Below are 25,921 nucleotides of genomic sequence, written 5' to 3'. Positions count from 1 at the left end.
CACTGGGCTTCTTTTGATTAGTATTTTCCTGCTGTGTCTGTTTTCTGCCTTTAATTTATATTTTTATATATATATATACAATTTTTTTTTTTTTTTTTTTGAGAGAGTCTTGCTCTGTCGCCCAGGGTGAGTGCAGTGGTGTGATCACAGGTCAGTGTAACCTTTACCTTCTGACCTGAGCCATCCTCTCACCTCAGCCTCCTGAGTAGCTGGAACTACAGACACGCACCACTACACCTGGCTAATTTTTAAATTTTTTCTGGAGACAGGGTCTTCCTGTGTTGCCCAGGCTGGTCTCAAATTCTTGGACTCAAGGGATCCACCTACCTCGGCTTCCCAAAGTGCTGAATTACAGGCATGAGCCACCGCGCCTGGCCTAATTTTCAACACTTTTATATTCTTATAGTGTAGGTATGTCCTATTAACAGCATGTAGGTGAATTTCCAATCCAGTCTGACAGTCGTTGTTTAACTGGATAACCTGATTTGTTTTCGTTTTTTTGTCACTAGAGACCCGTCTGGTGCACTCTGATTCTCCACTTGCCTGTTGCGTGTCCTCGTTCCCTTGCTTCTCACCACCTCTTTGGTTGCCGTGTGCGTGTCCTGCTGAGTGTGTGTTGATCCTGTTGTTGCCTCCTGGTCACTGGGCATTTGCTTTCATTTCCCTTTGCTTAGTGCTACCCCCTGATCTTTTTGTTGTCGTTTGCTTTTGTTTATTGAGACAGAGTCTCACTCTGTCACCCAGGCTGGAGTGCAATGGCGCAATCTCAGCTCACTGCAACCTCTGCCTCCTGGGTTCAAGCAGTTCTCATTCCTCAACCTCATGAGTAGCTGGGATTACAGGCGCCTGCCACCACACCTGGCTAATTTTTGTATTTTTAGTAGAGATGGGGTTTCACCATGTTGGCCAGGCTGGTCTCAAACTCCTGACCTCAAGTGATCTGCCCGCCTTGGCCTCCCACAGTGCTGGGATTACAGGTGCGAGCCACCACGCCCGGTGTACCCTGATCTTTTAAAATGAAGTCTGAAACATTGCTGCCCTTGTCCTGAGCAATAAGACACTTAGTGTATTTTAACTCTGGTCACCACCCCCAGCCTGTGTGCTGTTTTCCCTGCTGACTTAGTTCTATCTCAGGCATCTTGACACCCCCACAAGCTAAGCATTATTAATATTGTTTTCCGTGTTCAGTGTTTCTTTAGCTTTGCCCCCGCCCTGCTTTTCCTCCTTTGTTCCCCGTCTGCCTTCTGTCCCAGGCCCGCCGTCTGGGGTCCCCTTCCTTGTCCTTTGCATGGTTCTTCTGTGTTGTTATTGCTGGTAAACCCCAGCTTTACCTGTGCTGGCATCCATGGCATCTAGCGACGTCCGGGGACCTCTGCTTATGATGCACAGATGAAGACGTGGAGACTCACGAGGAGGGCGGTCATCTTGGCCCGTGAGTGTCTGGAGCACCACGTGGCCAGCGTTCCTTAGCCAGTGAGTGACAGCAACGTCCGCTCGGCCTGGGTTCTGCCTGGAAAACCCCAGGCATGTTGGGATCTGGTGGCTCCGTGGTGTTGAGTTTGAAATCGTGCAAACCCGCGGTGTGGCGCCAGCTCTGACGGTGCTGCCTGGTGGGGGAGTGTCTGCTTCCTCCCTTCTGCTTGGGAACCAGGACAAAGGATGAGGCTCCGAGCCGTTGTCGCCCAACAGGAACATGACATGAGCCATGTGGATAATTTTAAAATTTCTAGGCTGGGCGCGGTGGCTCACGCCTGTAATCCCAGCACTTTGGGAGGCCGAGGCGGGTGGATCACGAGGTCAGGAGGTCGAGACCATCCTGGCCAACATGGTGAAACCCCATCTGTACTAAAAACACAAAAATTAGCTGGGCATGGTGGCAGGTACCTGTAATCCCAGCTACCTGGGAGGCTGAGGCAGGAGAATCGCTTGAACCAGGGAGTTGGAAGTTGCAGTGAGCCGAGATTGCACCACTGCACTCCAGCCTGGCAACAGGGCGAGACTCTGTCTCAAAAAAAAAAAAAAAAAAAAAAAAAAAAAAAAAAAAAAAAATTCTAGTAGCCACATTAAAAAAGTGAAAAAGAAAAGGTGAAATTAATGTAATAATAGATTTTACTGAAGCCCAGCCTGTCCACACCTCATCATTTTAGGGTGTCACTGGTGGGAGCGTCACTCACAGGACATTTGACGTTTTTTGAGCTTTGTCTGCGGGATCCCGTGTGTAGGTCCCATGCGTGGCCATCTCAGCCTGGACCTGCTGGGCTTCCCGTGGCCAAGGCTGTCGTACCGGATGGTGCAGGTCTGGGGTGAGGTCGCCAGGCACTCGGTGAGTTGAATGTGCGGTGTCTGGATGGTGCAGGTCCGGGGTGAGGTCGCCAGGCCCTTGGTGAGCTGGATGTGTGGTGTCCGGATGGTGCAGGTCTGGGGTGAGGTCGCCAGGCCCTTGGTGAGCTGGATGTGCGGTGTCCGGATGGTGCAGGTCCGGGGTGAGGTCACCAGGCCCTCGGTGATCTGGATGTGGGGTGTCCTTCTCATTTCAGGGGTTGGCTGTGTTCCGGCCGCAGAGCACCGTCTGCGTGAGGAGATCCTGGCCAAGTTCCTGCACTGGCTGATGAGCGTGTACGTCGTCGAGCTGCTCAGGTCTTTCTTTTATGTCACGGAGACCACGTTTCAGAAGAACAGGCTCTTTTTCTACCGGAAGAGTGTCTGGAGCAAGTTGCAAAGCATTGGAATCAGGTAGTGTATCCGCACACCCATCCTCTGCTTCTCACAGTCCTGGAACACCAGCCCTGGCCTCAGCGTGCACCTGTCTCCACTTGCTGGTGCTTCCCTGGCTGTGCAGCTCTGGGCTGGGAGCCAGGGGCCCCATCACAGGCCTGGTCCAAGTGGATTCTGTGCAAGGCTCTGACTGCCCGGAGCTCACGTTCTCTTACTTGTAAAATCAGGAGTTTGTGCCAAGTGGTCTCTAGGGTTTGTAAAGCAGAAGGGATTTATATTGGATGGAAACACTACCACTAGCCTCCTTGCCTCTCCCCGGGATGTGGGTCTGATTCTCTCTCTTTTTTGTTTTTTTTTTTTTGAGATGGAGTCTCACTCTGTTGCCCAGGCTGGAGTGCGGTGGTGTAATCTTGGCTCGCTGCCACCCCCACCTCCCGGGTTTAAGCGATTCTCCAGCCTCAGCCTCCTAAATAGCTGGGATTACCGGCACCTGCCACCATGCCTGGCTAATTTTTGTACTTTTAGGAAAAACAAGGTTTCACCATGTTGGCCAGGCTGGTCTGGAACTCCTGACCTCAGGTGATCCACCCACCTTGGCCTCCCAAAGTGCTGGGTTTACAGGCTAAGCCACTGTGCCCAGCCCCCGGTTCTCTTTTAATTCGTGCTCTTCTGTATGAATCTTTAATCTATTGGATTTAGGTCATGACAGGATAAACTCCCGCCCAGTTGGCGACTCACTGCAGGGAGCACCTGTGCAGGGAGCACTTGGGGATAGGCGAGTTCCACCATGAGCTAACTTCCAGGTGGCTGCATTTGAATGGCTGTGAGATTTTGTCTGCAATGTTCAGCTGATGAGAGTGTGAAAGATTGTGGCAGATTCAAGCTGGATTTGCATTAGTTAGGGACTGGAGCGCTCATCTGGGAGACGCCAGCCTGGCTGAGCCCAGGCCATGGTATTAGCTTCTCCGTGTCCCGCCGAGGCTGACTGTGGAGGCCTTTAGTCACAAGGTCAGGGCTTCCCCAGCTCCTCTGCACACTCGAGTCCCTGGGGGGCCTGGTCACACCCCATGCCCCAAATCAGGATGTCTGCAGAGGGAGCTGGCAGCAGACCTCGTCAGAGGTAACAGCCTCTGGGCTGGGGACCCCGATGTGGTGCTGGGGCCATTTCCTCCTGCATCTGGGGGAGGGTTAGGGCTTTCCCTGCGGGAGCATGTTAATACACAATGCACCCTACTTAGACTTTACACATATTTAATGGTGTGCGACCTAACATGGTCATTTGACCAGTATTTTGGAGAGAATTTAATTGGGGTGACCAGAAGGAGCAGACGGACATGGTGGCCCCCAAGATGCTCCTTGTCACTACTGGGACTGTTGTTCTGCCTGGGGGGCCTCGGAGGCCCCTCCTGCCTGGACAGGGTACTGTGCCTTTTCTACACTCGGCTGGGCCTGCGGCCTGGGGTCAGGGCACCAGCCCCGGAGCACCCGCGGCCCTAGTGTCCACGAAGTGCCAGGCCGTCAGCCACAGATGCCCAGGTCCAGGTGTGGCCACTCCAGCCCCCTGCACCCCCATGGGTGGTTTTGGGGGAAAAGGCCAAAGGGCAGAGGTGTCAGGAAACTGGTGGGCTCACGGGAGCTGATTCTGCTCCTTGGCTGAGCTGCCCTGAGCAGCCTCTCCCACCCTCTCCATCTGAAGGGATGTGGCTCTTTCTGCCTGGGGGTCCTGCCTGGGGCCAGCCTTGGGCTACCCCAGTGGCTGTACCAGAGGCACAGGCATCCTGTGTGGAGGGGGCATGGGTTCATGTGGCCCCAGATGCAGCCTTGCACCCCATCTTGGGTGGCGGCCACCAGACAGGCAATCTTGGGGGGTTAATCTTGGGACCAGGCTCCCTGGTGCTGACGGTGGGACAGTCACCCTGGGGGTTGATCACCGAACTGGGCGTCCCCAGGGTTGACTATAGGACCAGGTGTCCAGGTGCCCTGCAAGTAGAGGGGCTCTCGGAGGCGTCTGGCTGGCGTGGGTGGACGTGGCCCCGGGCGTGGCCTTCAGTGTGTGCTGCCGTGGGTGCCCTGAGCCCTCACTGAGTCGATGGGGCCTTGTGGCTTCCCGTGAGCTTCCCCCAAGTCTGTTGCCTGGCTGAGCAAGGCTCCTGAGGGGCTCTCTATTGCAGACAGCACTTGAAGAGGGTGCAGCTGCGGGAGCTGTCAGAAACAGAGGTCAGGCAGCATCGGGAAGCCAGGCCCGCCCTGCTGACGTCCAGACTCCGCTTCATCCCCAAGCCTGACGGGCTCCGGCCAATTGTGAACATGGACTACGTCGTGGGAGCCAGAACATTCCGCAGAGAAAAGAGGGTGGCTATGCTTTGGTTTAGTTTCCTTTTTAAACAGAAGTGCGTTTGAGCCCTGCGTTTGGTACCAGCTTAGATGAAGGGCCCGGAGGAGGGGCCACGGGACACGGCCAGGGCCACAGCACAGCTTCAACCCATTTGTGGTCACGGTGAGGTGGCCGAGGTGCCGGTGCCTCCAGAAAAGCAGCGTGGGGGTGTGGGGGGAGGTCCAGGGGGCAGGGACAGGCTCTGAGGACCACAAGAAGCAGCTGGGCCGGGGCCTGGACGCCGCAGAACCTGAGGTCCCGGATCCGTGTCCTGCTGTGGTGCTCAGGCACCGTGTGCTTCCGTGTACGGGGCCCGGGGACCAGGCCTCGGCTCAGGCACCGTGTGCTTCCGTGTACGGGGCCCGGGGACCAGGCCTCGGCTCAGGCATGTGTACTTCCGTGTACGGGGCCCGGGGACCAGGCCTCGGCTCAGGCACCGTGTGCTTCCGTGTACGGGGCCCAGGGACCAGGCCTCGGCTCAGGCACCGTGTGCTTCCGTGTACGGGGCCCGGGGACCAGGCCTCGGCTCAGGCACCGTGTGCTTCCGTGTATGGGGCCCGGGGACCAGGCCTCGGCTCAGGCATTGTGTACTTCCGTGTACGGGGCCCGGGGACCAGGCCTCGGCTCAGGCACCGTGTGCTTCCGTGTACGGGGCCCGGGGACCAGGCCTCGGCTCAGGCACCGTGTGCTTCCGTGTACGGGGCCCGGGGACCAGGCCTCGGCTCAGGCACCGTGTGCTTCCGTGTACGGGGCCCGGGGACCAGGCCTCGGCTCAGGCACCGTGTGCTTCCGTGTACGGGGCCCGGGGACCAGGCCTCGGCTCAGGCACCGTGTGCTTCCGTGTATGGGGCCCGGGGACCAGGCCTCGGCTCAGGCATTGTGTACTTCCGTGTATGGGGCCCGGGGACCAGGCCTCGGCTCAGGCACCGTGTGCTTCCGTGTACGGGGCCCGGGGACCAGGCCTCGGCTCAGGCACCGTGTGCTTCCGTGTACGGGGCCCGGGGACCAGGCCTCGGCTCAGGCACCGTGTGCTTCCGTGTATGGGGCCCGGGGACCAGGCCTCGGCTCAGGCATTGTGTACTTCTGTGTATGGGGCCCGGGGACCAGGCCTCGGCTCAGGCATTGTGTACTTCTGTGTATGGGGCCCAGGGACCAGGCCACGGCTGCCAGGAGCCCACTGGGCTCTGAGGATCCTGGGACCTTGCCTCACGGCTCCTGCGCCCCACCCCTGTGGCTGCGGTGGCTGCAGTGACCCCGTCATCTGAGGGGGGTGTGGGGTGAGGTGGACAGAGGTATGGCATGAGGATCCCGTGTGCAACACACGTGCAGCCAGGAGCACGTTTCAAACAGGGCCTAGGGAAGCTGGGAGGGGTTCTAGGTCCCGGGTCTGGGTGGCTGGCACACTGGGGTGGGGCTGCTTCTCCCCTGGGTCGCTATGGTGGGGCGGGGCACTTGGCCGGGTCCACTTTCCTGACTGTCTCTCGTGCTGTCCCTGCCAGGCCGAGCGTCTCACCTCGAGGGTGAAGGCACTGTTCAGCGTGCTCAACTACGAGCGGGCGCGGCGCCCCAGCCTCCTGGGCGCCTCTGTGCTGGGCCTGGACGATATCCACAGGGCCTGGCGCACCTTTGTGCTGCGTGTGCGGGCCCAGGACCCGCCACCTGAGCTGTACTTTGTCAAGGTGGGTGCCGGGGACCCCCGTGAGCAGCCCTGCTGGACCTTGGGAGTGGCTGCCTGACTGGCACCTCATGTTGGGTGGAGGAGGTACTCCTGGGTGGGCCGCAGGGAGTGCAGGTCACCTTGTCACTGTTGGGGACACACCCGGCACCTGGGGTGGAGGCCTTCAGCCTTTCCTGCAGCACGTGGGCCCGACTCTGCACCCTGACTGCCCAGGCTCCTATTCCCAGGGAGGATCCCACTGGATTCCAGTTCCCGTCAGAGAAGGAACCGCACTGGCTCAGCCACCAGGCCCCGGTGCCTCGCACCCCAGTCCTGAGCCAGGGGCTGCTCAGAGAGGGGACACAGCCCGCCCTGCCCTTGGGGTCTGGAGGGGTGGGGGTCAGAGAAAGAGCAGGGGACGCCGCCAGGCCAGGCCCTGGGTGATGTCTGAGTTGCTGGGTGGTCACTGTCAGCCTCCTCGCCTCCACTCACGCAGGTTGATGTGACAGGCGCGTACGACACCATCCCCCAGGACAGGCTCACGGAGGTCATCGCCAGCATCATCAAACCCCAGAACACATACTGCGTGCGTCGGTATGCTGTGGTCCAGAAGGCCGCCCATGGGCACGTCCGCAAGGCCTTCAAGAGCCATGTAAGGCTCACGTGTGATACAGTTGTGTCCAGGATGTGTGTCTCTGAGATATGAATGCGTCTAGGATGCAGTCGTGTCTGTGATGTGTTTCTGTGATGGAGGTACTTCCGTGATTTACACATCTGTGATATGCGTGTGTGGCACGTGTGTGTCCGTGGTGTGTCTCTGGTGTGTTTGCCTGTGGCGTGCATATTTGTGGTGTATGTGTGTGTGTGGCATGTGTGTGTCCGTGGTGTGTCTCTGGTGTGTGTGCCTGTGGTGTGCATGTGTGTGTCTGTGACACATACATGTCCGTGCTGCATGTCTGTGATGTGCATATTTGTGGTGTGTGTGTGTGCATGTATCCGTGACATATGCGTGTCCATGGCATGGGTGTGTGTGGTCCCTTGGCCTTACTCCTTCCTCTTCCGGGCATGGTCCACACCGTTGTCCTCACGCTCTCGGGTGCTGGTTTGGTGAGCTCCGCATTCAGGGTCCTCCCTTCCAGCACGGATGCCCCTGTCCTGTCAGAGGGCTGGGCCTTGGAGACTGCAAGCTGGGTTTGAGAGGAGAGTGGGGACACTGGTGGTACCTTCCTGGGCCCTGGCACACCCAGGATCCCAGCCTGGCCTATGCCGGCTCCATGAGATACAGGAAGGCTGATTCAGGCCTCACTCCCCAGGACACACTCCTCCCAGAGCGGCGGGGCACCTTGGGGCTCGGCAGGGGTGAAAGGGGCCCTGGGCTTGGGTTCCCACCAATCGTCATGAGCACGCTGGAGGGGTAAGCCCCCAAAGTCGTGCCAGGCTAGGGTGCAGAGGTGAAGAAGTATCCCTGGAGCTTCGGTCTGGGGAGAGGCACATGTGGAAACCCGCAAGGACCTCTTTCTCTGACTTCTTGAGGCTATCGCAGCTATTTGCAAATCTCATGTATGACTCAGCAGAATTTTACCCCCCGTGGAAACCTGATGGCCGCCCCCCTCGCCCGGGTGTAGAAAGTCACCAGAGCCCAGGAGGCCCCCCTCCCCACCGCCACCCTCGCCCGGGTGTAGAAAGTCACCAGAGCCCAGGAGACCCCCCTCCCCACCGCCACCCTCGCCCGGGTGTAGAAAGTCACCAGAGCCCAGGAGGCCCCCCTCCCCACCGCCACCCTCGCCCGGGTGTAGAAAGTCACCAGAGCCCAGGAGGCCCCCCTCCCCACCGCCACCCTCGCCCGGGTGTAGAAAGTCACCAGAGCCCAGGAGGCCCCCCTCCCCACCGCCACCCTCGCCCGGGTGTAGAAAGTCACCAGAGCCCAGGAGACCCCCCTCCCCACCGCCCCCCTCGCCCGGGTGTAGAAAGTCACCAGAGCCCAGGAGACCCCCCCTCCCCACCGCCCCCCTCGCCCGGGTGTAGAAAGTCACCAGAGCCCAGGAGACCCCCCGCAATCCCCACTGCAGCGGAAGCCGCCGCCCCCACTGTGAACCTGGTTCCGACCTCGACCTGTCTCCCTCTCCCGGTCTCCACAGGCAGGAGGTGGGTTATGGGGTCCGACCCTCAGCTGTGCTGAACGCCTCAGCCACAAGTTCTGTCCATGTATGGCATCCATTGTGGAACACGCCACATGGATGTATCCTTCCTGCTGCTGTGGAGGCTCCTGGATGCGGACTACACGGCTGCGCCTGCTGTGAGCCTGCTGGGTTCTGGGAGTGTCCCAGAGGTCAGAGGCCCTCGCCTCTGGCTGAATTCCAGGGGTGGGGTTGCTGGGTCACAGATGTGCTTTAGGGATGTTGTGGGAGTTTCCAGGGGGGTGACGGTGACACCCCGGCTGGCTGCTTGCGAGGGCAATGCCTCCGGTGGCCGCTGGCCTGATGGTGTCGAAGCTGCCTTGTGGGATTGTGCAGGGGGCTCTCTTGATGCCCACGTGCCCACACTGTTCCCGTGCTGGCCGCCCCGGGGCTCTTGTGGGAGGTGCCCGTCCGTCCTGCCCTGCTGTGTACAGGGCACCTGCCTCCCATCGTCGGCTTGCAGGAGCTCCTTGTGTGTTCTGGTGCAAGTCTAGCATCAGATGCATGCACTGAATCTCTGCACCGTGTGTGTCTTGCTTTTGTGCTCTGAAGTCAAGCCTTTTGAGGATTGGAAGATTGTACTTCTAATGCAGTCCACTAACGCAGTCCACTTTATCAGCTGTTTGCAGCTAAAGCTGTTTGTGTTCTCTTCAGGAACTCTGTTTACCTTGAGGTCGTGGTGACATTGCTTCTGCGTCTCCTTTTAGAACAGCCTTTACTGTGTCAGCCTTCAAACCTAGGTGGGGATCTGTGCGATTGGTTTTTATCCGTGGTGTAGGTGGAGATCTGTGGAATTGGTTTTTATGTGTGGGATAGGTGGGGATCTGTGGAGCTGGTTTTCGTGTGTGGGGTAGGTGGGGATCTGTGGAGCTGGTTTTCGTGTGTGGGGTAGGTGGGGATCCGTGGAGCTGGTTTTCGTGTGTGGGGTAGGTGGGGATCTGTGGAGCTGGTTTTCGTGTGTGGGGTAGGTGGGGATCTGTGGAGCTGGTTTTCGTGTGTGGGGTAGGTGGGGATCTGTGGGATTGGTTTTTATGTGTGGGGTAGGTGGGGATCTGTGGAGTTGGTTTTCGTGTGTGGGGTAGGTGGAGATCTGTGGGATTGGTTTTTATGTGTGGGGTAGGTGGAGATCTGTGGAGCTGGTTTTCGTGTGTGGGGTAGGTGGAGATCTGTGGAGCTGGTTTTCGTGTGTGGGGTAGGTGGGGATCTGTGGAGCTGGTTTTCGTGTGTGGGGTAGGTGGGGATCTGTGGAGTTGGTTTTCGTGTGTGGGGTAGGTGGGGATCTGTGGAGTTGGTTTTCGTGTGTGGGGTAGGTGGGGATCTGTGGAGCTGGTTTTCGTGTGTGGGGTAGGTGGGGATCTGTGGGATTGGTTTTTATGTGTGGGGTAGGTGGGGATCTGTGGAGTTGGTTTTCGTGTGTGGGGTAGGTGGAGATCTGTGGGATTGGTTTTTATGTGTGGGGTAGGTGGAGATCTGTGGAGCTGGTTTTCGTGTGTGGGGTAGGTGGAGATCTGTGGGATTGGTTTTTATGCGTGGGGTAGGTGGGGATCTGTGGGATTGGTTTTTATGTGTGGGGTAGGTGGGGATCTGTGGAGTTGGTTTTCGTGTGTGGGGTAGGTGGGGATCTGTGGAGCTGGTTTTCGTGTGTGGGGTAGGTGGGGATCTGTGGAGTTGGTTTTTATGTGTGGGGTAGGTGGGGATCTGTGGAGTTGGTTTTCGTGTGTGGGGTAGGTGGGGATCTGTGGGATTGGTTTTTATGTGTGGGGTAGGTGGGGATCTGTGGAGTTGGTTTTCGTGTGTGGGGTAGGTGGGGATCTGTGGAGTTGGTTTTCGTGTGTGGGGTAGGTGGGGATCTGTGGAGTTGGTTTTCGTGTGTGGGGTAGGTGGGGATCTGTGGAGCTGGTTTTCGTGTGTGGGGTAGGTGGGGATCTGTGGAGTTGGTTTTCGTGTGTGGGGTAGGTGGAGATCTGTGGGAGCTGGTTTTCATGTGTGGGGTAGGTGGGGATCTGTGGAGTTGGTTTTCGTGTGTGGGGTAGGTGGAGATCTGTGGGAGCTGGTTTTCATGTGTGGGGTAGGTGGGGATCTGTGGAGTTGGTTTTCGTGTGTGGAGTAGGTGGGGATCTGTGGAGTTGGTTTTCATATGTGGGGTAGGTGGGGATCTGTGGGATTGGTTTTTATGCGTGGGGTAGGTGGGGATCTGTGGGATTGGTTTTTATGCGTGGGGTAACACAGAGTTCAAGGTGAGCTTTCTTCCTGGAGTGGGTCTGCAGTTGCTCCGACAGCTTTATTGAGGAGAGCACACCTTCCTTTGAACTATGGGTGTGTTTATAGTAAGTCAGGGGTGTGGGGGCCTCCCCCGGGCTCCCCATTCTGTTGCTTCCACTCCTGGGTCATGCGGTGCCTGCTGTGGTGTGTGGCCGGTGGGCACGGCTTCCAGGCCTCCCTGTGTTCATTGGCCTGGATGTGGCCCTGGCTGGGCTCCGTCCTTGGAATTCCCCTGTGAGTTGGAGACTTTCTTTCTTTCTTTCTTTCTTTTTTTTTTTTTTTGTAATGGAGTCTCGCTTTGTTGCCCAGGCTGGAGTGGATTGGCGTGATTTCAGCTCACTGCAACCTCTGCTTCCTGAGTTCAAGCAATTCTCTTGCCTCAGCCTTCCAAGTAGCTGGGATTATAGGCGCCCACCACCATGCTGACTGATTTTTGTAATTTTAGCAGAGACGAGGTTTCTCCATGTTGGCCAGGCTGGTCTCGAACTCCTGACCTCAGGTGATCCGCCCACCTCGGCCTCCCAAAGTGCTGGGATGACAGGTGTGAGCCGCCGCGCCTGGCCGAGACTCGCTTCCTGCAGCTTCTGTGAGATCTGCAGCGATAGCTGCCTCCAGCCTTGGTGCTGACAACCTCCGTTTTCCTTCTCCAGGCCTCGCTAGGGGTCTTTCCGTTTGTTTCATGACTCTCTTCACAGAAGAGTTTCACGTGTGCTGATTTCCCGGCTGTTTCCTGCGTAATTGGTGTCTGCTGTTTATCGATGGCCTCCTTCCATTTCCTTTAGGCTTTGTTTATTGTTCTTTTTCCGGCTCCTTGAAGGAAAAGCTTTGATTATGGACGTTTGAACTTTCTTTTCTAAACAAGCATCTGAAGTTGCAATTTTCCCTCTAAAGCAGGGGTCCCCAGGCCCCTGGCCATGGAGTGGCACCGGTCTGGGGCCTGTTAGGAACCAGGCGCACAGCGGGAGGCTAGGTGGGGTGTGGTGAGCCAGCGTTCCCGCCTGAGCCCCACCCCCTCTCAGATCAGTAGTGGCACACGGTGCTCAGAGGCGCACACACCCTACTGAGAACTGTGCGTGAGAGGGGTCTAGATTCTGTGCTCCTTATGGGAATCTAATGCCTGATGATCTGAGGTGGAACTGTTTCCTCCTGAAACCATCCCCTTCCCCACTGCTGTCCTGTGGAAAAATCGTCTTCCACGAAACGTGGAAGCCCACATACCACAATGGCTGGGGACCCTGCGCTAAAGACCTGCTTCAGCAGCATCTCATCGGTTTTGATGTATTGGCTTTTCTGTATTGAGTCCAGAATAATTACGGATTTCTGTGATGCTTTCCGCCGACCTCAGACCCATGGGCTATTTGTGGGTGTGTTGCCTGCTCCTGGGTTGGGAAGAGTGCAGGCCCCATGTACCTTCCTGTTACTGCCTTCCAGGTTGTTTCTCAGGATTGAATGGTACTCGATGTGGTTTTAGCCCACGGCCCTGCCGCCAGCTCCTGGGGGCTGGGGAACATGCTAAAGCACAAAGTCGCCATGCGCCTCGTTTGATGTCTCACAAGCTCAAGGTCTCCTGTGTCTGTGTTAGCGTGTGTCACATGCCTGGTCACATCCTATCTTGGGGACGCAGGGGCTTAGCGGGTCCTGTGGTAAATGGCAAGCGTCCTGGGAGAGTCTGCAGAACAGGAGGTGGGGGTGCCGGTCTGTCTCCCGCATCTCCAGACCCTTCTCCTGCCTGTGCTGTGGCTGTACCTGCATCCCTGGAATTCCTCCAGCATTGGGCTGGAGAGGCCCGGGAGCTCGAGTGCCACTTGTGTCACGAGACTGTGGATGGTGGTCGGTCACGGGGGTCTGATGTATGGTGACTGTGGATGGCGGTCGGTCACGGGGGTCTGATGTGTGGTGACTGTGGATGGCGGTCGGTCACGGGGGTCTGATGTGTGGTGACTGTGGATGGCGGTCGGTCAGGGGGGTCTGATATGTGTTGACTGTGGATGGCGGTCGGTCACGGGGGTCTGATGTGTGGTGACTGGATAGCGGTCGGTCGTGGGGTATGATGTGTGGTGACTGTGGATGGTGGTCGGTCACGGGGGTCTGATGTATGGTGACTGTGGATGGCGGTCGGTCACGGGGGTCTGATGTGTGGTGACTGTGGATGGCGGTTGGTCGTGGGGTATGATGTGTGGTGACTGTGGATGGCGGTCGGTCACGGGGGTCTGATGTGTGTTGACTGTGGATGGCGGTCGGTCATGGGGGTCTGATGTGTGGTGACTGGATAGCGGTCGGTCGTGGGGTATGATGTGTGGTGACTGTGGATGGCGGTCGGTCGTGGGGTCTGATGTGTGGTGACTGTGGATGGCGGTCGGTCGTGGGGTATGATGTGTGGTGACTGTGGATGGCGGTCGGTCACGAGGGTCTGATGTGTGGTGACTGGATGGCGGTCGGTCATGGGGGTATGATGTGTGGTGACTGGATGGCGGTCGGTCATGGGGTCTGATGTGTGGTGACTGCGGATGGCGGTCAGTCATGGGGTCTGATGTGTGGTGACTGCGGATGGCGGTCGGTCATGGGGTGTCTGATGTGTGGTGACTGTGGATGGCTGTCGGTCGTGGGGTATGATGTGTGGTGACTGTGGATGGCGGTCGGTCGTGGGGTCTGATGCGTAGTGACTGTGGATGGCGGTAGGTCACGGGGGTGTCTGATGTGTGGTGACTGTGGATGGCGGTCGGTCATGGGGTCTGATGTGTAGTGACTGTGGATGGCGGTCGGTCACGGGGGTCTGTTGTGTGGTGACTGTGGATGGCGGTCGGTCGTGGGGGTCTGATGTGTGGTGACTGTGGATGGCGGTCAGTCACGGGGGTCTGATGTGTGGTGACTGGATAGCGGTCAGTCGTGGGGTATGATGTGTGGTGACTGTGGATGGCGGTCGGTCATGGGGTCTGATGTGTGGTGACTGTGGATGGCAGTCGGTCACGGGGATCTGATGTGTGGTGACTGCGGATGGCGGTCGGCCGTGGGGCATGATGTGTGGTGACTGTGGATGGCGGTCGGTCATGGGGTCTGATGTGTGGTGACTGTGGATGGCGGTCAGTCACGGGGGTCTGATGTGTGGTGACTGTGGATGGCGGTCGGTCACAGGGGTCTGATGTGTGGTGACTGCGGATGGCGGTCGGTCGTGGGGTATGATGTGTAGTGACTGTGGATGGCGGTCGGTCACGGGGGTCTGTTGTGTGGTGACTGTGGATGGCGGTCGGTCGTGGGGGGGTCTGATGTGTGGTGACTGTGGATGGCGGTCGGTCGTGGGGTATGATGTGTGGTGACTGTGGATGGCGGTCGGTCGTGGGGTATGATGTGTGGTGACTGCAGATGGCGGTCGGTCGTGGGGTATGATGTGTGGTGACTGTGGATGGCGGTCGGTCATGGGGTATGATGTGTGGTGACTGTGGATGGCGGTCGGTCGTGGGGGGGTATGATGTGTGGTGACTGTGGATGGCGGTCAGTCGTGGGGTATGATGTGTGGTGACTGTGGATGGCAGTCGGTCGTGGGGGTCTGATGTGTGGTGACTGTGGATGGCGGTCGGTCGTGGGGGGGTCTGATGTGTGGTGACTGTGGATGGCGGTCGGTCGTGGGGTATGATGTGTGGTGACTGTGGATGGCGGTCGGTCGTGGGGGTCTGATGTGTGGTGACTGTGGATGGCGGTCGGTCGTTGGGGGGTCTGATGTGTGGTGACTGTGGATGGCGGTCGGTCGTGGGGTATGATTTGTGGTGACTGTGGATGGCGGTCGGTCGTGGGGTCTGATGTGTGGTGACTGTGGATGGCGGTCGGTCGTGGGGTATGATGTGTGGTGACTGTGGATGGCGGTCGGTCGTGGGGTATGATTTGTGGTGACTGTGGATGGCGGTCGGTCATGGGGTCTGATGTGTGATGACTGTGGATGGCAGTCGGTTGTGGGGTCTGATGTGTGGTGACTGTGGATGGCGGTCGGTCATGGGGTCTGATGTGTGATGACTGTGGAGGGTGGTTGGTCATGGGGGGGTCTGATGTGTGGTGACTGTGGATGGCGGTTGGTCACGGGGGTCTGATGTGTGGTGACTGTGGATGGCGGTCGGTCATGGGGTCTGATGTGTGGTGACTGCGGATGGCGGTCGGTCATGGGGGTCTGATGTGTGATGACTGTGGATGGTGGTTGGTCATGGGGGGGTCTGATGTGTGGTGACTGTGGATGGCGGTCGGTCGTGGGGTATGATGTGTGGTGACTGTGGATGGCGGTCGGTCGTGGGGGTCTGATGTGTGGTGACTGTGGATGGCGGTCGGTCGTTGGGGGGTCTGATGTGTGGTGACTGTGGATGGCGGTCGGTCGTGGGGTATGATTTGTGGTGACTGTGGATGGCGGTCGGTCGTGGGGTCTGATGTGTGGTGACTGTGGATGGCGGTCGGTCGTGGGGTATGATGTGTGGTGACTGTGGATGGCGGTCGGTCATGGGGTATGATTTGTGGTGACTGTGGATGGCGGTCGGTCATGGGGTCTGATGTGTGATGACTGTGGATGGCAGTCGGTTGTGGGGTCTGATGTGTGGTGACTGTGGATGGCGGTCGGTCATGGGGTCTGATGTGTGATGACTGTGGAGGGTGGTTGGTCATGGGGGGGTCTGATGTGTGGTGACTGTGGATGGCGGTTGGTCACGGGGGTCTGATGTGTGGTGACTGTGGATGGCGGTCGGTCGTGGGGGTCTGATGTGTGGTGACTGTGGATGGCGGTCGGTCACGGGGGTCTGATGTGTGGTGACTGTGGATGGCGGTCGGTCACGGGGGTCTGATGTGTGGTGACTGTGGATGGCGGTCGGTCACGGGGGTCTGATGTGTGGTGACTGTGGATGGCGGTCGGTCGTGGGGGGGTCTGATGTGTGGTGACTGTGGATGGCGGTCGGTCGTGGGGTATGATGTGTGGTGACTGTGGATGGCGGTCAGTCGTGGGGTATGATTTGTGGTGACTGTGGATGGCGGTCGGTCATGGGGTCTGATGTGTGATGACTGTGGATGGCAGTCGGTTGTGGGGTCTGATGTGTGGTGACTGTGGATGGCGGTCGGTCATGGGGTCTGATGTGTGATGACTGTGGAGGGTGGTTGGTCATGGGGGGGTCTGATGTGTGGTGACTGTGGATGGCGGTTGGTCACGGGGGTCTGATGTGTGGTGACTGTGGATGGCGGTCGGTCATGGGGTCTGATGTGTGGTGACTGCGGATGGCGGTCGGTCATGAGGGTCTGATGTGTGATGACTGTGGATGGTGGTTGGTCATGGGGGGGTCTGATGTGTGGTGACTGTGGATGGCGGTCGGTCGTGGGGTATGATGTGTGGTGACTGTGGATGGCGGTCGGTCGTGGGGGTCTGATGTGTGGTGACTGTGGATGGCGGTCGGTCGTTGGGGGGTCTGATGTGTGGTGACTGTGGATGGCGGTCGGTCATGGGGTATGATTTGTGGTGACTGTGGATGGCGGTCGGTCGTGGGGTCTGATGTGTGGTGACTGTGGATGGCGGTCGGTCGTGGGGTATGATGTGTGGTGACTGTGGATGGCGGTCGGTCGTGGGGTATGATTTGTGGTGACTGTGGATGGCGGTCGGTCATGGGGTCTGATGTGTGATGACTGTGGATGGCAGTCGGTTGTGGGGTCTGATGTGTGGTGACTGTGGATGGCGGTCGGTCATGGGGTCTGATGTATGATGACTGTGGAGGGTGGTTGGTCATGGGGGGGTCTGATGTGTGGTGACTGTGGATGGCGGTTGGTCACGGGGGTCTGATGTGTGGTGACTGTGGATGGCGGTCGGTCATGGGGTCTGATGTGTGGTGACTGCGGATGGCGGTCGGTCATGGGGGTCTGATGTGTGATGACTGTGGATGGTGGTTGGTCATGGGGGGGTCTGATGTGTGGTGACTGTGGATGGCGGTCGGTCGTGGGGTATGATGTGTGGTGACTGTGGATGGCGGTCGGTCGTGGGGGTCTGATGTGTGGTGACTGTGGATGGTGGTTGATCATGGGGGGGTCTGATGTGTGGTGACTGTGGATGGTGGTCGGTCGCGGGGTCTGATGTGTGGTGAGTGTGGATGGCGGTCGGTCGTGGGGTCTGATGTGTGGTGACTGTGGATGGCGGTCGGTCACGGGGGTCTGATGTGTGGTGACTGTGGATGGCGGTCGGTCGTGGGGTATGATGTGTGGTGACTGTGGATAGCGGTCGGTCACGGGGGTCTGATGTGTGGTGACTGTGGATAGCGGTCGGTCACGGGGGTCTGATGTGTGGTGACTGTGGATGGCGGTCGGTCGTGGGGGTCTGATGTGTGGTGACTGTGGATGGCGGTCGGTCACGGGGGTCTGATGTGTGGTGACTGTGGATGGCGGTCGGTCACGGGGGTCTGATGTGTGGTGACTGTGGATGGCGGTCGGTCACGGGGGTCTGATGTGTGGTGACTGTGGATGGCGGTCGGTCGTGGGGGGGTCTGATGTGTGGTGACTGTGGATGGCGGTCGGTCGTGGGGTATGATGTGTGGTGACTGTGGATGGCGGTCGGTCGTGGGGTATGATTTGTGGTGACTGTGGATGGCGGTCGGTCATGGGGTCTGATGTGTGATGACTGTGGATGGCAGTCGGTTGTGGGGTCTGATGTGTGGTGACTGTGGATGGCGGTCGGTCATGGGGTCTGATGTGTGATGACTGTGGAGGGTGGTTGGTCATGGGGGGGTCTGATGTGTGGTGACTGTGGATGGCGGTCGGTCATGGGGTCTGATGTGTGGTGACTGCGGATGGCGGTCGGTCATGGGGGTCTGATGTGTGATGACTGTGGATGGTGGTTGGTCATGGGGGGGTCTGATGTGTGGTGACTGTGGATGGCGGTCGGTCGTGGGGTATGATGTGTGGTGACTGTGGATGGCGGTCGGTCGTGGGGGTCTGATGTGTGGTGACTGTGGATGGTGGTCGGTCGCGGGGTCTGATGTGTGGTGAGTGTGGATGGCGGTCGGTCGTGGGGTCTGATGTGTGGTGACTGTGGATGGCGGTCGGTCGTGGGGTCTGATGTGTGGTGACTGTGGATGGCGGTCGGTCGTGGGGTATGATGTGTGGTGACTGTGGATAGCGGTCGGTCACGGGGGTCTGATGTGTGGTGACTGTGGATGGCGGTCGGTCACGGGGGTCTGATGTGTGGTGACTGTGGATGGCGGTCGGTCGTGGGGGGGTCTGATGTGTGGTGACTGTGGATGGCGGTCGGTCGTGGGGTATGATGTGTGGTGACTGTGGATGGCGGTCGGTCGTGGGGTATGATTTGTGGTGACTGTGGATGGCGGTCGGTCATGGGGTCTGATGTGTGATGACTGTGGATGGCAGTCGGTTGTGGGGTCTTATGTGTGGTGACTGTGGATGGCGGTCGGTCATGGGCTCTGATGTGTGATGACTGTGGAGGGTGGTTGGTCATGGGGGGGTCTGATGTGTGGTGACTGTGGATGGCGGTTGGTCACGGGGGTCTGATGTGTGGTGACTGTGGATGGCGGTCGGTCATGGGGTCTGATGTGTGGTGACTGCGGATGGCGGTCGGTCATGGGGGTCTGATGTGTGATGACTGTGGATGGTGGTTGGTCATGGGGGGGTCTGATGTGTGGTGACTGTGGATGGCGGTCGGTCGTGGGGTATGATGTGTGGTGACTGTGGATGGCGGTCGGTCGTGGGGGTCTGATGTGTGGTGACTGTGGATGGTGGTTGATCATGGGGGGGTCTGATGTGTGGTGACTGTGGATGGTGGTCGGTCGCGGGGTCTGATGTGTGGTGAGTGTGGATGGCGGTCGGTCGTGGGGTCTGATGTGTGGTGACTGTGGATGGCGGTCGGTCACGGGGGTCTGATGTGTGGTGACTGTGGATGGCGGTCGGTCGTGGGGTATGATGTGTGGTGACTGTGGATAGCGGTCGGTCACGGGGGTCTGATGTGTGGTGACTGTGGATGGCGGTCGGTCATGGGGGTCTGATGTGTGGTGACTGTGGATGGCGGTCGGTCACGGGGGTCTGATGTGTGGTGACTGTGGATGGCGGTCGGTCACGGGGGTCTGATGTGTGGTGACTGTGGATGGCGGTCGGTCACGGGGGTCTGATGTGTGGTGACTGTGGATGGCGGTCGGTCACGGGGGTCTGATGTGTGGTGACTGTGGATGGCGGTCGGTCGTGGGGGGGGTCTGATGTGTGGTGGCTGCAGGTGGAGTCCCAGGTGTGTCTGTAGCTACTTTGCGTCCCTGGCCCCCCGGCCCCCGTTTCCCAAACAGAAGCTCCCCAGGCACTCTCTGGGCTTCATCCCGCCATCGGGCTTGGCCGCAGGTCCACACGTCCTGGTTGAAAGAAACAAGTGCCCAGCTCTGGCCGGGGCGGACCACATGTGTGGCTCATGCCCTCTCCTCTGCCGGCAGGTCTCTACCTTGACAGACCTCCAGCCGTACATGCGACAGTTCGTGGCTCACCTGCAGGAGACCAGCCCGCTGAGGGATGCCGTCGTCATCGAGCAGGTCTGGGCACTGCCCCGTGGGGTTGGGCACGGACTCCTGGCAGTGGGTCCTCCCCTGGGGCATCACTGGGCTCATCACCGGACAGACTGTTGGCCCCGGGTGGCGGTGGGGGGAATGAGCTGTGGTGGAGGCATGATGAGCTGTGTGCCTTGGTGGAATCTGAGCTGGGCCATGCCAGGCTGTGACAGCTGCTGCATTCAGGCACCTGCTCACGTTTGACCGCACGGCCTCTCTCCAGCTCCACAGTGCCTTTGTTCATGATTTGCTAAACGTCTTCTCTGTCAATTTTGATCTTGAGGCCAAAGGAAAGGTGTCCCCCTCCTTTAGGAGGACAGGCCATGTTTGAGCCATGTCCTGCTGAGCTGGCCCCTCAGTGCTGGGTCTGAGGCCAAAGGAAACGTGTTCCCCCTTCTTAGGAGGACAGGCCGTGTTTGAGCCACGCCGTGCTGAGCGGGCCCTTCAGTGCTAGGTCTGTTCACGTGGCCCTGTGGCTCTTTGCAGATGCCTGTTAGCACTTGCTCCACTCTAGGGGACAGTCGTGTCCACCGAGTGAGGCTCAGAGACCTCTGGGCGAATTTCCTTGGCTCCCAGGGTGGGGTGGGGGTGGCATGGGCTCCTGGGACCCAGACCCTGTGCCCGGCAGCTGGGCAGCAACTCCTGGATCACATGTGCCATCCGGGCTACGGTGGGCTGTGCAGGTGTGAGCCCAGCTGGACACACAGGTGGCCCAGAGGAGACGTTCTGTGTCACAAGAACATCTGTGCCTAAGCCCATGTGTGTCTGCAGAGACTCGGCCCGGCCAGCCCACGATGGCCCTGCGTTCCAGCCCAGCCCCGCACTTCATCACAAACACTGACCCCAAAAGGGACGGAGGGTCTTGGCCACGTGGTCCTGCGCCCACCGGCTCACTCCCATGTGTCTCCTGTCTGCTTTCCCAGAGCTCCTCCCTGAATGAGGCCAGCAGTGGCCTCTTCGACGTCTTCCTGCGCTTCGTGTGCCACCACGCTGTGCGCATCAGGGGCAAGTGAGTCAGGTGGCCAGGGGCCATTGCCCTGTGGGTGGGTGGGCGGCTGGCAGGGCTTCTGCTCACCTCTTTCCTGCCCCTTCCCCACTGCCCTCCTCCCCGGGGCCACCAGAGTCTCCTTTTCTGGCCCCCGCCCCTCCGGCTCCTGGGCTGCAGGCTCCCGAGGCCCCGGGAACATGGCTCAGCTTGCGGCAGCCGGGGCAGAGCAGATGCCACGCGAGGCCTGGAAATGGCAAGCGGGGTGTGGACTTGCTCCCGTGTGGAGGACGAGGGGCGGGGGGTGTGTCTGGGTCAGGTGTACGGCTGAGCATTTGAGCCTGCAGCTTGTCAGCTCCAAGTTACTGCTGACGCTGGACACCCGGCTCTCACACGCTTGTATCTCTCTCCTAATACAAGAGGATTTTATCTGATTCTCATTCCCGTCCCTGTCGTGTGACCCCTGCGAGGGCACGGGCTCTTCTCTCTGTGGCTACATTTCCCATCTGGAAAGGGGGGGTTGACCGTGTAATTTGCTCCTTTCGGGAGGCCTGTGCTGGCCATGGGCCAGACGGCCTGGGAGAGCTGCCGTCACACAGCCACTGGGTGAGCTGCACTCACGGCGGTAGAGCCACCGTGCCCGGTGCCACATCACGTCCTCTGGATTTTAAGTAAAACTACACACCTCCCGGCAGGCATCTGCCCGCGACCCTGGGTGTGCCCGGGGAGAGTGATAGCAGGGAGGAAATTCGTGCACACTCAAGGTCATCAGCAAGGTCATCCGCAGTCAGGTGGAACGTGGAGGCCTCTCTCTAGGATCGTCTCCAGCAGATACAGGACTGTGCACAGCTTCGGAAACTTTTATGTAAAAATATAACTATTAATTATTGCATTATAAGTAATCATTAATGTTATAAGCAATTATAATATTTATTAAAGTATGATTAGAAATGTTAAGTAGTACACACATCCTGGAAAAACACAAATTGCACATGGCAGCAGAGTGAATTTTGACCGAGGGACACGTGTGCACATGTGTGTACGCGGCCCCCTGGCCCACAGAAGCCGCTGACAAAGTCACCTCCCCAGAGAAGATACCATAGGCCCCCTTCCTGGCCGTGAATTTTATTAAGATGGATCAAGTCATGTGCCATCCGCGTGTGGCATGGCTTTGGGGAATGTGAGGTGATGACTGCATCCTCATGCCCTGACAGACCGGAGGTGACTGTGTCTGTCCTGTCCCTAGGACACGGACAGGCCCGAAGCTCTAGTCCCCATCGTGGTCCAATTTGGCCTCTGAATAAAAGCATCTTCAAAACCTGTTGCCCCAAAAACTAAGTACAGAGAGAGTTTCCCATCCCATGTGCTCACAGGGGCGTATCTGCTTGCGTTGACTCGTTGGGCTGGCCGGACTCCTAGCGTTGGTGCGTGTGCTTCTGTGCAAAAAGCACAGTCCTCTTGCCCATCAGGTGATATCTGCACCAGCAAGGAAAGCCTCTTTTTTTTTCTTTCTTTTTTTTTTTTTTTTTTTTGAGACGGAATCTCACTGTTGTCTGCCTGGGCTTGAGTGCAGTGGCGCGATCTCAACTCACTGCAACCTCCGCCTCCCGGGTTCCAGCATTTCTCCTGACAGCCTCCCGAGCAGCTGAGATTACAGGCACCCACCACCACACCCGGCTAATTTTTGTATTTTTAGTAGAGAGGGGGTTTTGCCATGTTGGCCAGGCTGGTCTCGAACTCCTGACCTCAGGTGATCCACCCACCTCGGCCTCCCAAAGTGCTGGGATTACAGGCGTGAGCCATCACGCCCGGCCAGAAAGCCTCTTTTTAAGGTGACCACCTACAGCGCTTCCCGAAAATAACAGGTCTTGTTTTTGCAGTGTCTCTTAGCAACAGGAGTGGCGTCCTATGGGTTCTGGGGATGACTGAGGGTCGCGTGGCAGCCATGCCTTCTGCATGCACCTTCAGGTTCTAAGGGGCTATTCTGCTCTCACTGTTTGTCTGAAAACACACCCTTGGCGTCCTTGTTTGTTTGGAGAGTTTCTGCGTCTCGTTTGTCGTGGTGAAACTAGAGGCAAGGTTGTATCTGTTGGCACATAGCTGCTACATGTAGGGCCATGAGTCTTTCACCGTGGATAAATTCCTTGAAAAAAAAAAAAAGGAGTCCAGTTAAGCATTCCCTCTGGGTCAAGTGTCTGGTTCTGTGAATAAACTCTAAGATTTAAGAAACCTTAATGAAAGAAAGCCTTGGTGATTCAGAGCAAGGATGTGGTCACACCTGTGGCTGGATCTGTTTAAGCCGCCCCAGTTCACGGTGAGAGTGGGGAGCAGGGATTGTTTGCTCAGAGGTCTCGTCTGGTATGTTTCTGAGGTGTTTGCTGGCTGAATGGTAGACATGTCGTTGGTGTGTATGAGGGTCTGTGTCTGTGTGTGGCTCTGTTTGAGTGTACACATGTCCAGCACATGCCCTGCCCATCTCTCACCTGTGTCTTCCCGCCCCAGGTCCTACGTCCAGTGCCAGGGGATCCCGCAGGGCTCCATCCTGTCCACACTGCTCTGCAGCCTGTGCTACGGCGACATGGAGAACAAGCTGTTTGCGGGGATTCGGCGGGACGGGTGAGGCCTCCTCTTCCCCAGGGGGGCTTGGGTGGGGGTTGATTTGCTTTTGACGTGTTCAGTGTTAATATTCCTGGTGCTCTGGATACCATGACTGCTCTGTCTTGAGGAACCAGACAAGGTTGCAGCCCCTCCTTGGTATGAGGCCGCACGGGAGGGGTTGCACAGCCTGAGGACTGCAGGCTCCATGCAGGCGCTGTCCAGCGGCCATGTCCAGAGGCCTCAGGGCTCAGCAGGCAGGAGGGCCGCTGCCCTGCATGATGAGCATGTGAATTCAACACCGAGGAAGCACACCAGCTTCCATCACATCCACCCAGGTTCCTTTAGGGTCCTTGGGGAGACGGGGCTGGTGCAGCCTGAGGCCCCGCATCTCCCAGCAGGCCCTCGACAGGTGGCCTGGACTGGGCGCCTCTTCAGCCCATTGCCCATCCCACTTGCATGGGGTCTACACCCAAGGACGCACACACCTAAATATTGTGCCAACCTAATGTGGTTCAACTCAGCTGGCTTTTGTTGACAGCAGTTACTTTTTTTTTTTTTTTTTCATACTTTTAAGTTCTAGGGTACATGTGCACAATGTGCAGGTTAGTTACATATGTATACATGTGCCATGTTGGTGTGCTGCACCCACTAACTCGTCATTTACATTAGGTATATCTCCTAATGCTATCCCTCCCCCCTCCCTCCACCCCACGACAGGCCCCGGTGTGTGATGTTCCCCTCCCCGTGTCCAAGTGTTCTCATTGTTCAATTCCCACCTATGAGTAAGAACATGTGGTGTTTGGTTTTCTTTCCTTGCAATAGTTTGCTCAGAGTGATGGTTTCCAGCTTCATCCATGTCCCTACAAAGGACATGAACTCATCATTTTTTATGGCTGCATAGTATTCCATGGTGTATATGTGCCACATTTTCTTAATCCAGTCTATCATCGTTGGACATTTGGGTTGGTTCCAAGTCTTTGCTATTGTGAATAGTGCCGCAATAAACATATGTGTGCATGTGTCTTTATAGCAGCATGATTTATAATCCTTTGAGTATATATCCAGTAATGGGATGGCTAGGTCAAATGGTATTTCTAGTTCTAGATCCTTGAGGAATTACCACACTATCTTCCACAATGGTTGAACTAGTTCACAGTCCCACCAACAGTGTAAAAGTGTTCTGGTGCTGGAGAGGATGTGGACAGCAGTTACTTTTTTTATGAAAATAGTATCATTGAACAAGCAGACAGTTAGCGAAGGATGCGTCAGGAAGCCTGCAGGCCACACGGCCATTTCTCTCGAAGTCTCCGGGTTTTTCCTGTGCATCTTTTGAAACTCTAGCTCCAATTATAGCATGTACAGTGGATCAAGGTTCTTCTTCGTTAAGGTTCAAGTTCTAGATTGAAATAAGTTTATGTAACAGAAACAAAAATTTCTTGTACACAAGCTTGCTCTGGGACTTGGAGGGAAGTGTCCTCAAGCTGGCGGCACACTGGTCAGCCCTCTGGGACAGGATAACTCAGGCCCATGGTCACGGGGCGCTGGGCTTGGGCCTGAGGGTCACACAGTGCACCGTGCCCAGCTTCCTATGGATAGGATCTGGGTCTCGCATCATGCTGAGGACCACAGCTGCCATGCTGGTAAAGGGCACCATGCGGCTCAGAGGGGGCGAGGTTCCCAGCCCCAGCATTCTTACCGTCTTCAGTTATTTTTCCCTAAGAGTCTGAGAATTGGGGCCGCGCCTGATGGCCTTCGTTCACCTTCAGCTGGCGCAGAATTGCACAAGCCGGTGCTAAACACTGAGTACTTATAATGAATGAGGAATTGCTGTAGAGTTAACTGTAGAGAGCACATCTGTTGGAAAGAAATTTAAGTTTTTGATTTAACCACTTTGAAGAATGTTACTTTATTTATGCCTGTGTAAATTGTTTGACATTCAGTCCCTCATAGACAGATACTATGTAAAAAGTGTAAAGTTAATCTTGCATGTGTATTTTCCCTTATTTTAGGCTGCTCCTGCGTTTGGTGGATGATTTCTTGTTGGTGACACCTCACCTCACCCACGCGAAAGCCTTCCTCAGGTGAGGCCTGTGCCGTGTGTCTGTGGGGACCTCCACGGCCTGTGGGCTTTGCAGAGTTGAGCCCCCCGTGTCCTGCCCCTGGCACCGCAGCATTGTCTCTGCTGAGTCGTCTCTCTCTGCCGGTGCTGGATCCGCAAGAGCAGAGGCGCTTGGCCGTGCACCCAGGCCTGGGGGCGCAGGGGCACCTTCGGGAGAGAGTGGGTACCGTGCGGGCCCTGGTCCTGCAGAGATGCACCCAGGTTACACACATGGTGAGTGCAGGCGGTGACCCGGCTCCTGCTACTCTTTGGAAAGTCAAGTGTGGCGGCTCCTGGAGCCCCAGTGAGACCCCCAGGAGCTGTGCACAGGGCCTGCGGGGCCGAGGCAGCAGCCTCCTCCCCAGGGTGCACCTGAGCCTGCGGAGAGCAGGAGCTGCCGAGTGAGCTGGCCCACAGCGTTCACTGCAGTCATGTTCCCGCGTGGGGTTGTTTGGGATCGGTGGGAGAATTTGGATTTGCCGAGTGGTGCTGTCTTGAACCACGGAGATGGC

The 25,921-nt window shown here is 57.6% G+C and overlaps 1 protein-coding gene across 4 annotated transcripts in view; it reads left to right on the top strand.

The window, feature by feature from the left end:
* The window catches only part of TERT (telomerase reverse transcriptase), a 46,680-nt gene that overhangs the window by 7,672 nt on the left and 13,087 nt on the right, over positions 1 to 25,921 (top strand). For all 4 annotated transcript variants that reach the window (XM_054489490.2, XM_063664630.1, XM_054489491.2 and 1 more), the window contains exons 3-10: positions 2,538 to 2,733; positions 4,887 to 5,067; positions 6,589 to 6,768; positions 7,243 to 7,398; positions 19,618 to 19,713; positions 20,652 to 20,737; positions 23,216 to 23,329; positions 25,321 to 25,392. In XM_054489490.2, the coding sequence (XP_054345465.1) occupies positions 2,538 to 2,733; positions 4,887 to 5,067; positions 6,589 to 6,768; positions 7,243 to 7,398; positions 19,618 to 19,713; positions 20,652 to 20,737; positions 23,216 to 23,329; positions 25,321 to 25,392 (1,081 nt within the window). The remainder of the gene's footprint in view (positions 1 to 2,537; positions 2,734 to 4,886; positions 5,068 to 6,588; positions 6,769 to 7,242; positions 7,399 to 19,617; positions 19,714 to 20,651; positions 20,738 to 23,215; positions 23,330 to 25,320; positions 25,393 to 25,921) is intronic.

This window comes from Pongo pygmaeus, chromosome 4 (genome assembly GCF_028885625.2).
Source record: "Pongo pygmaeus isolate AG05252 chromosome 4, NHGRI_mPonPyg2-v2.0_pri, whole genome shotgun sequence".
In the NCBI taxonomy this organism is placed as follows: Eukaryota; Metazoa; Chordata; class Mammalia; order Primates; family Hominidae; genus Pongo; species Pongo pygmaeus.
The sequence above is the reverse complement of the archived record's forward strand: the minus strand, read 5'-3'. Positions and strand labels throughout refer to the sequence as shown.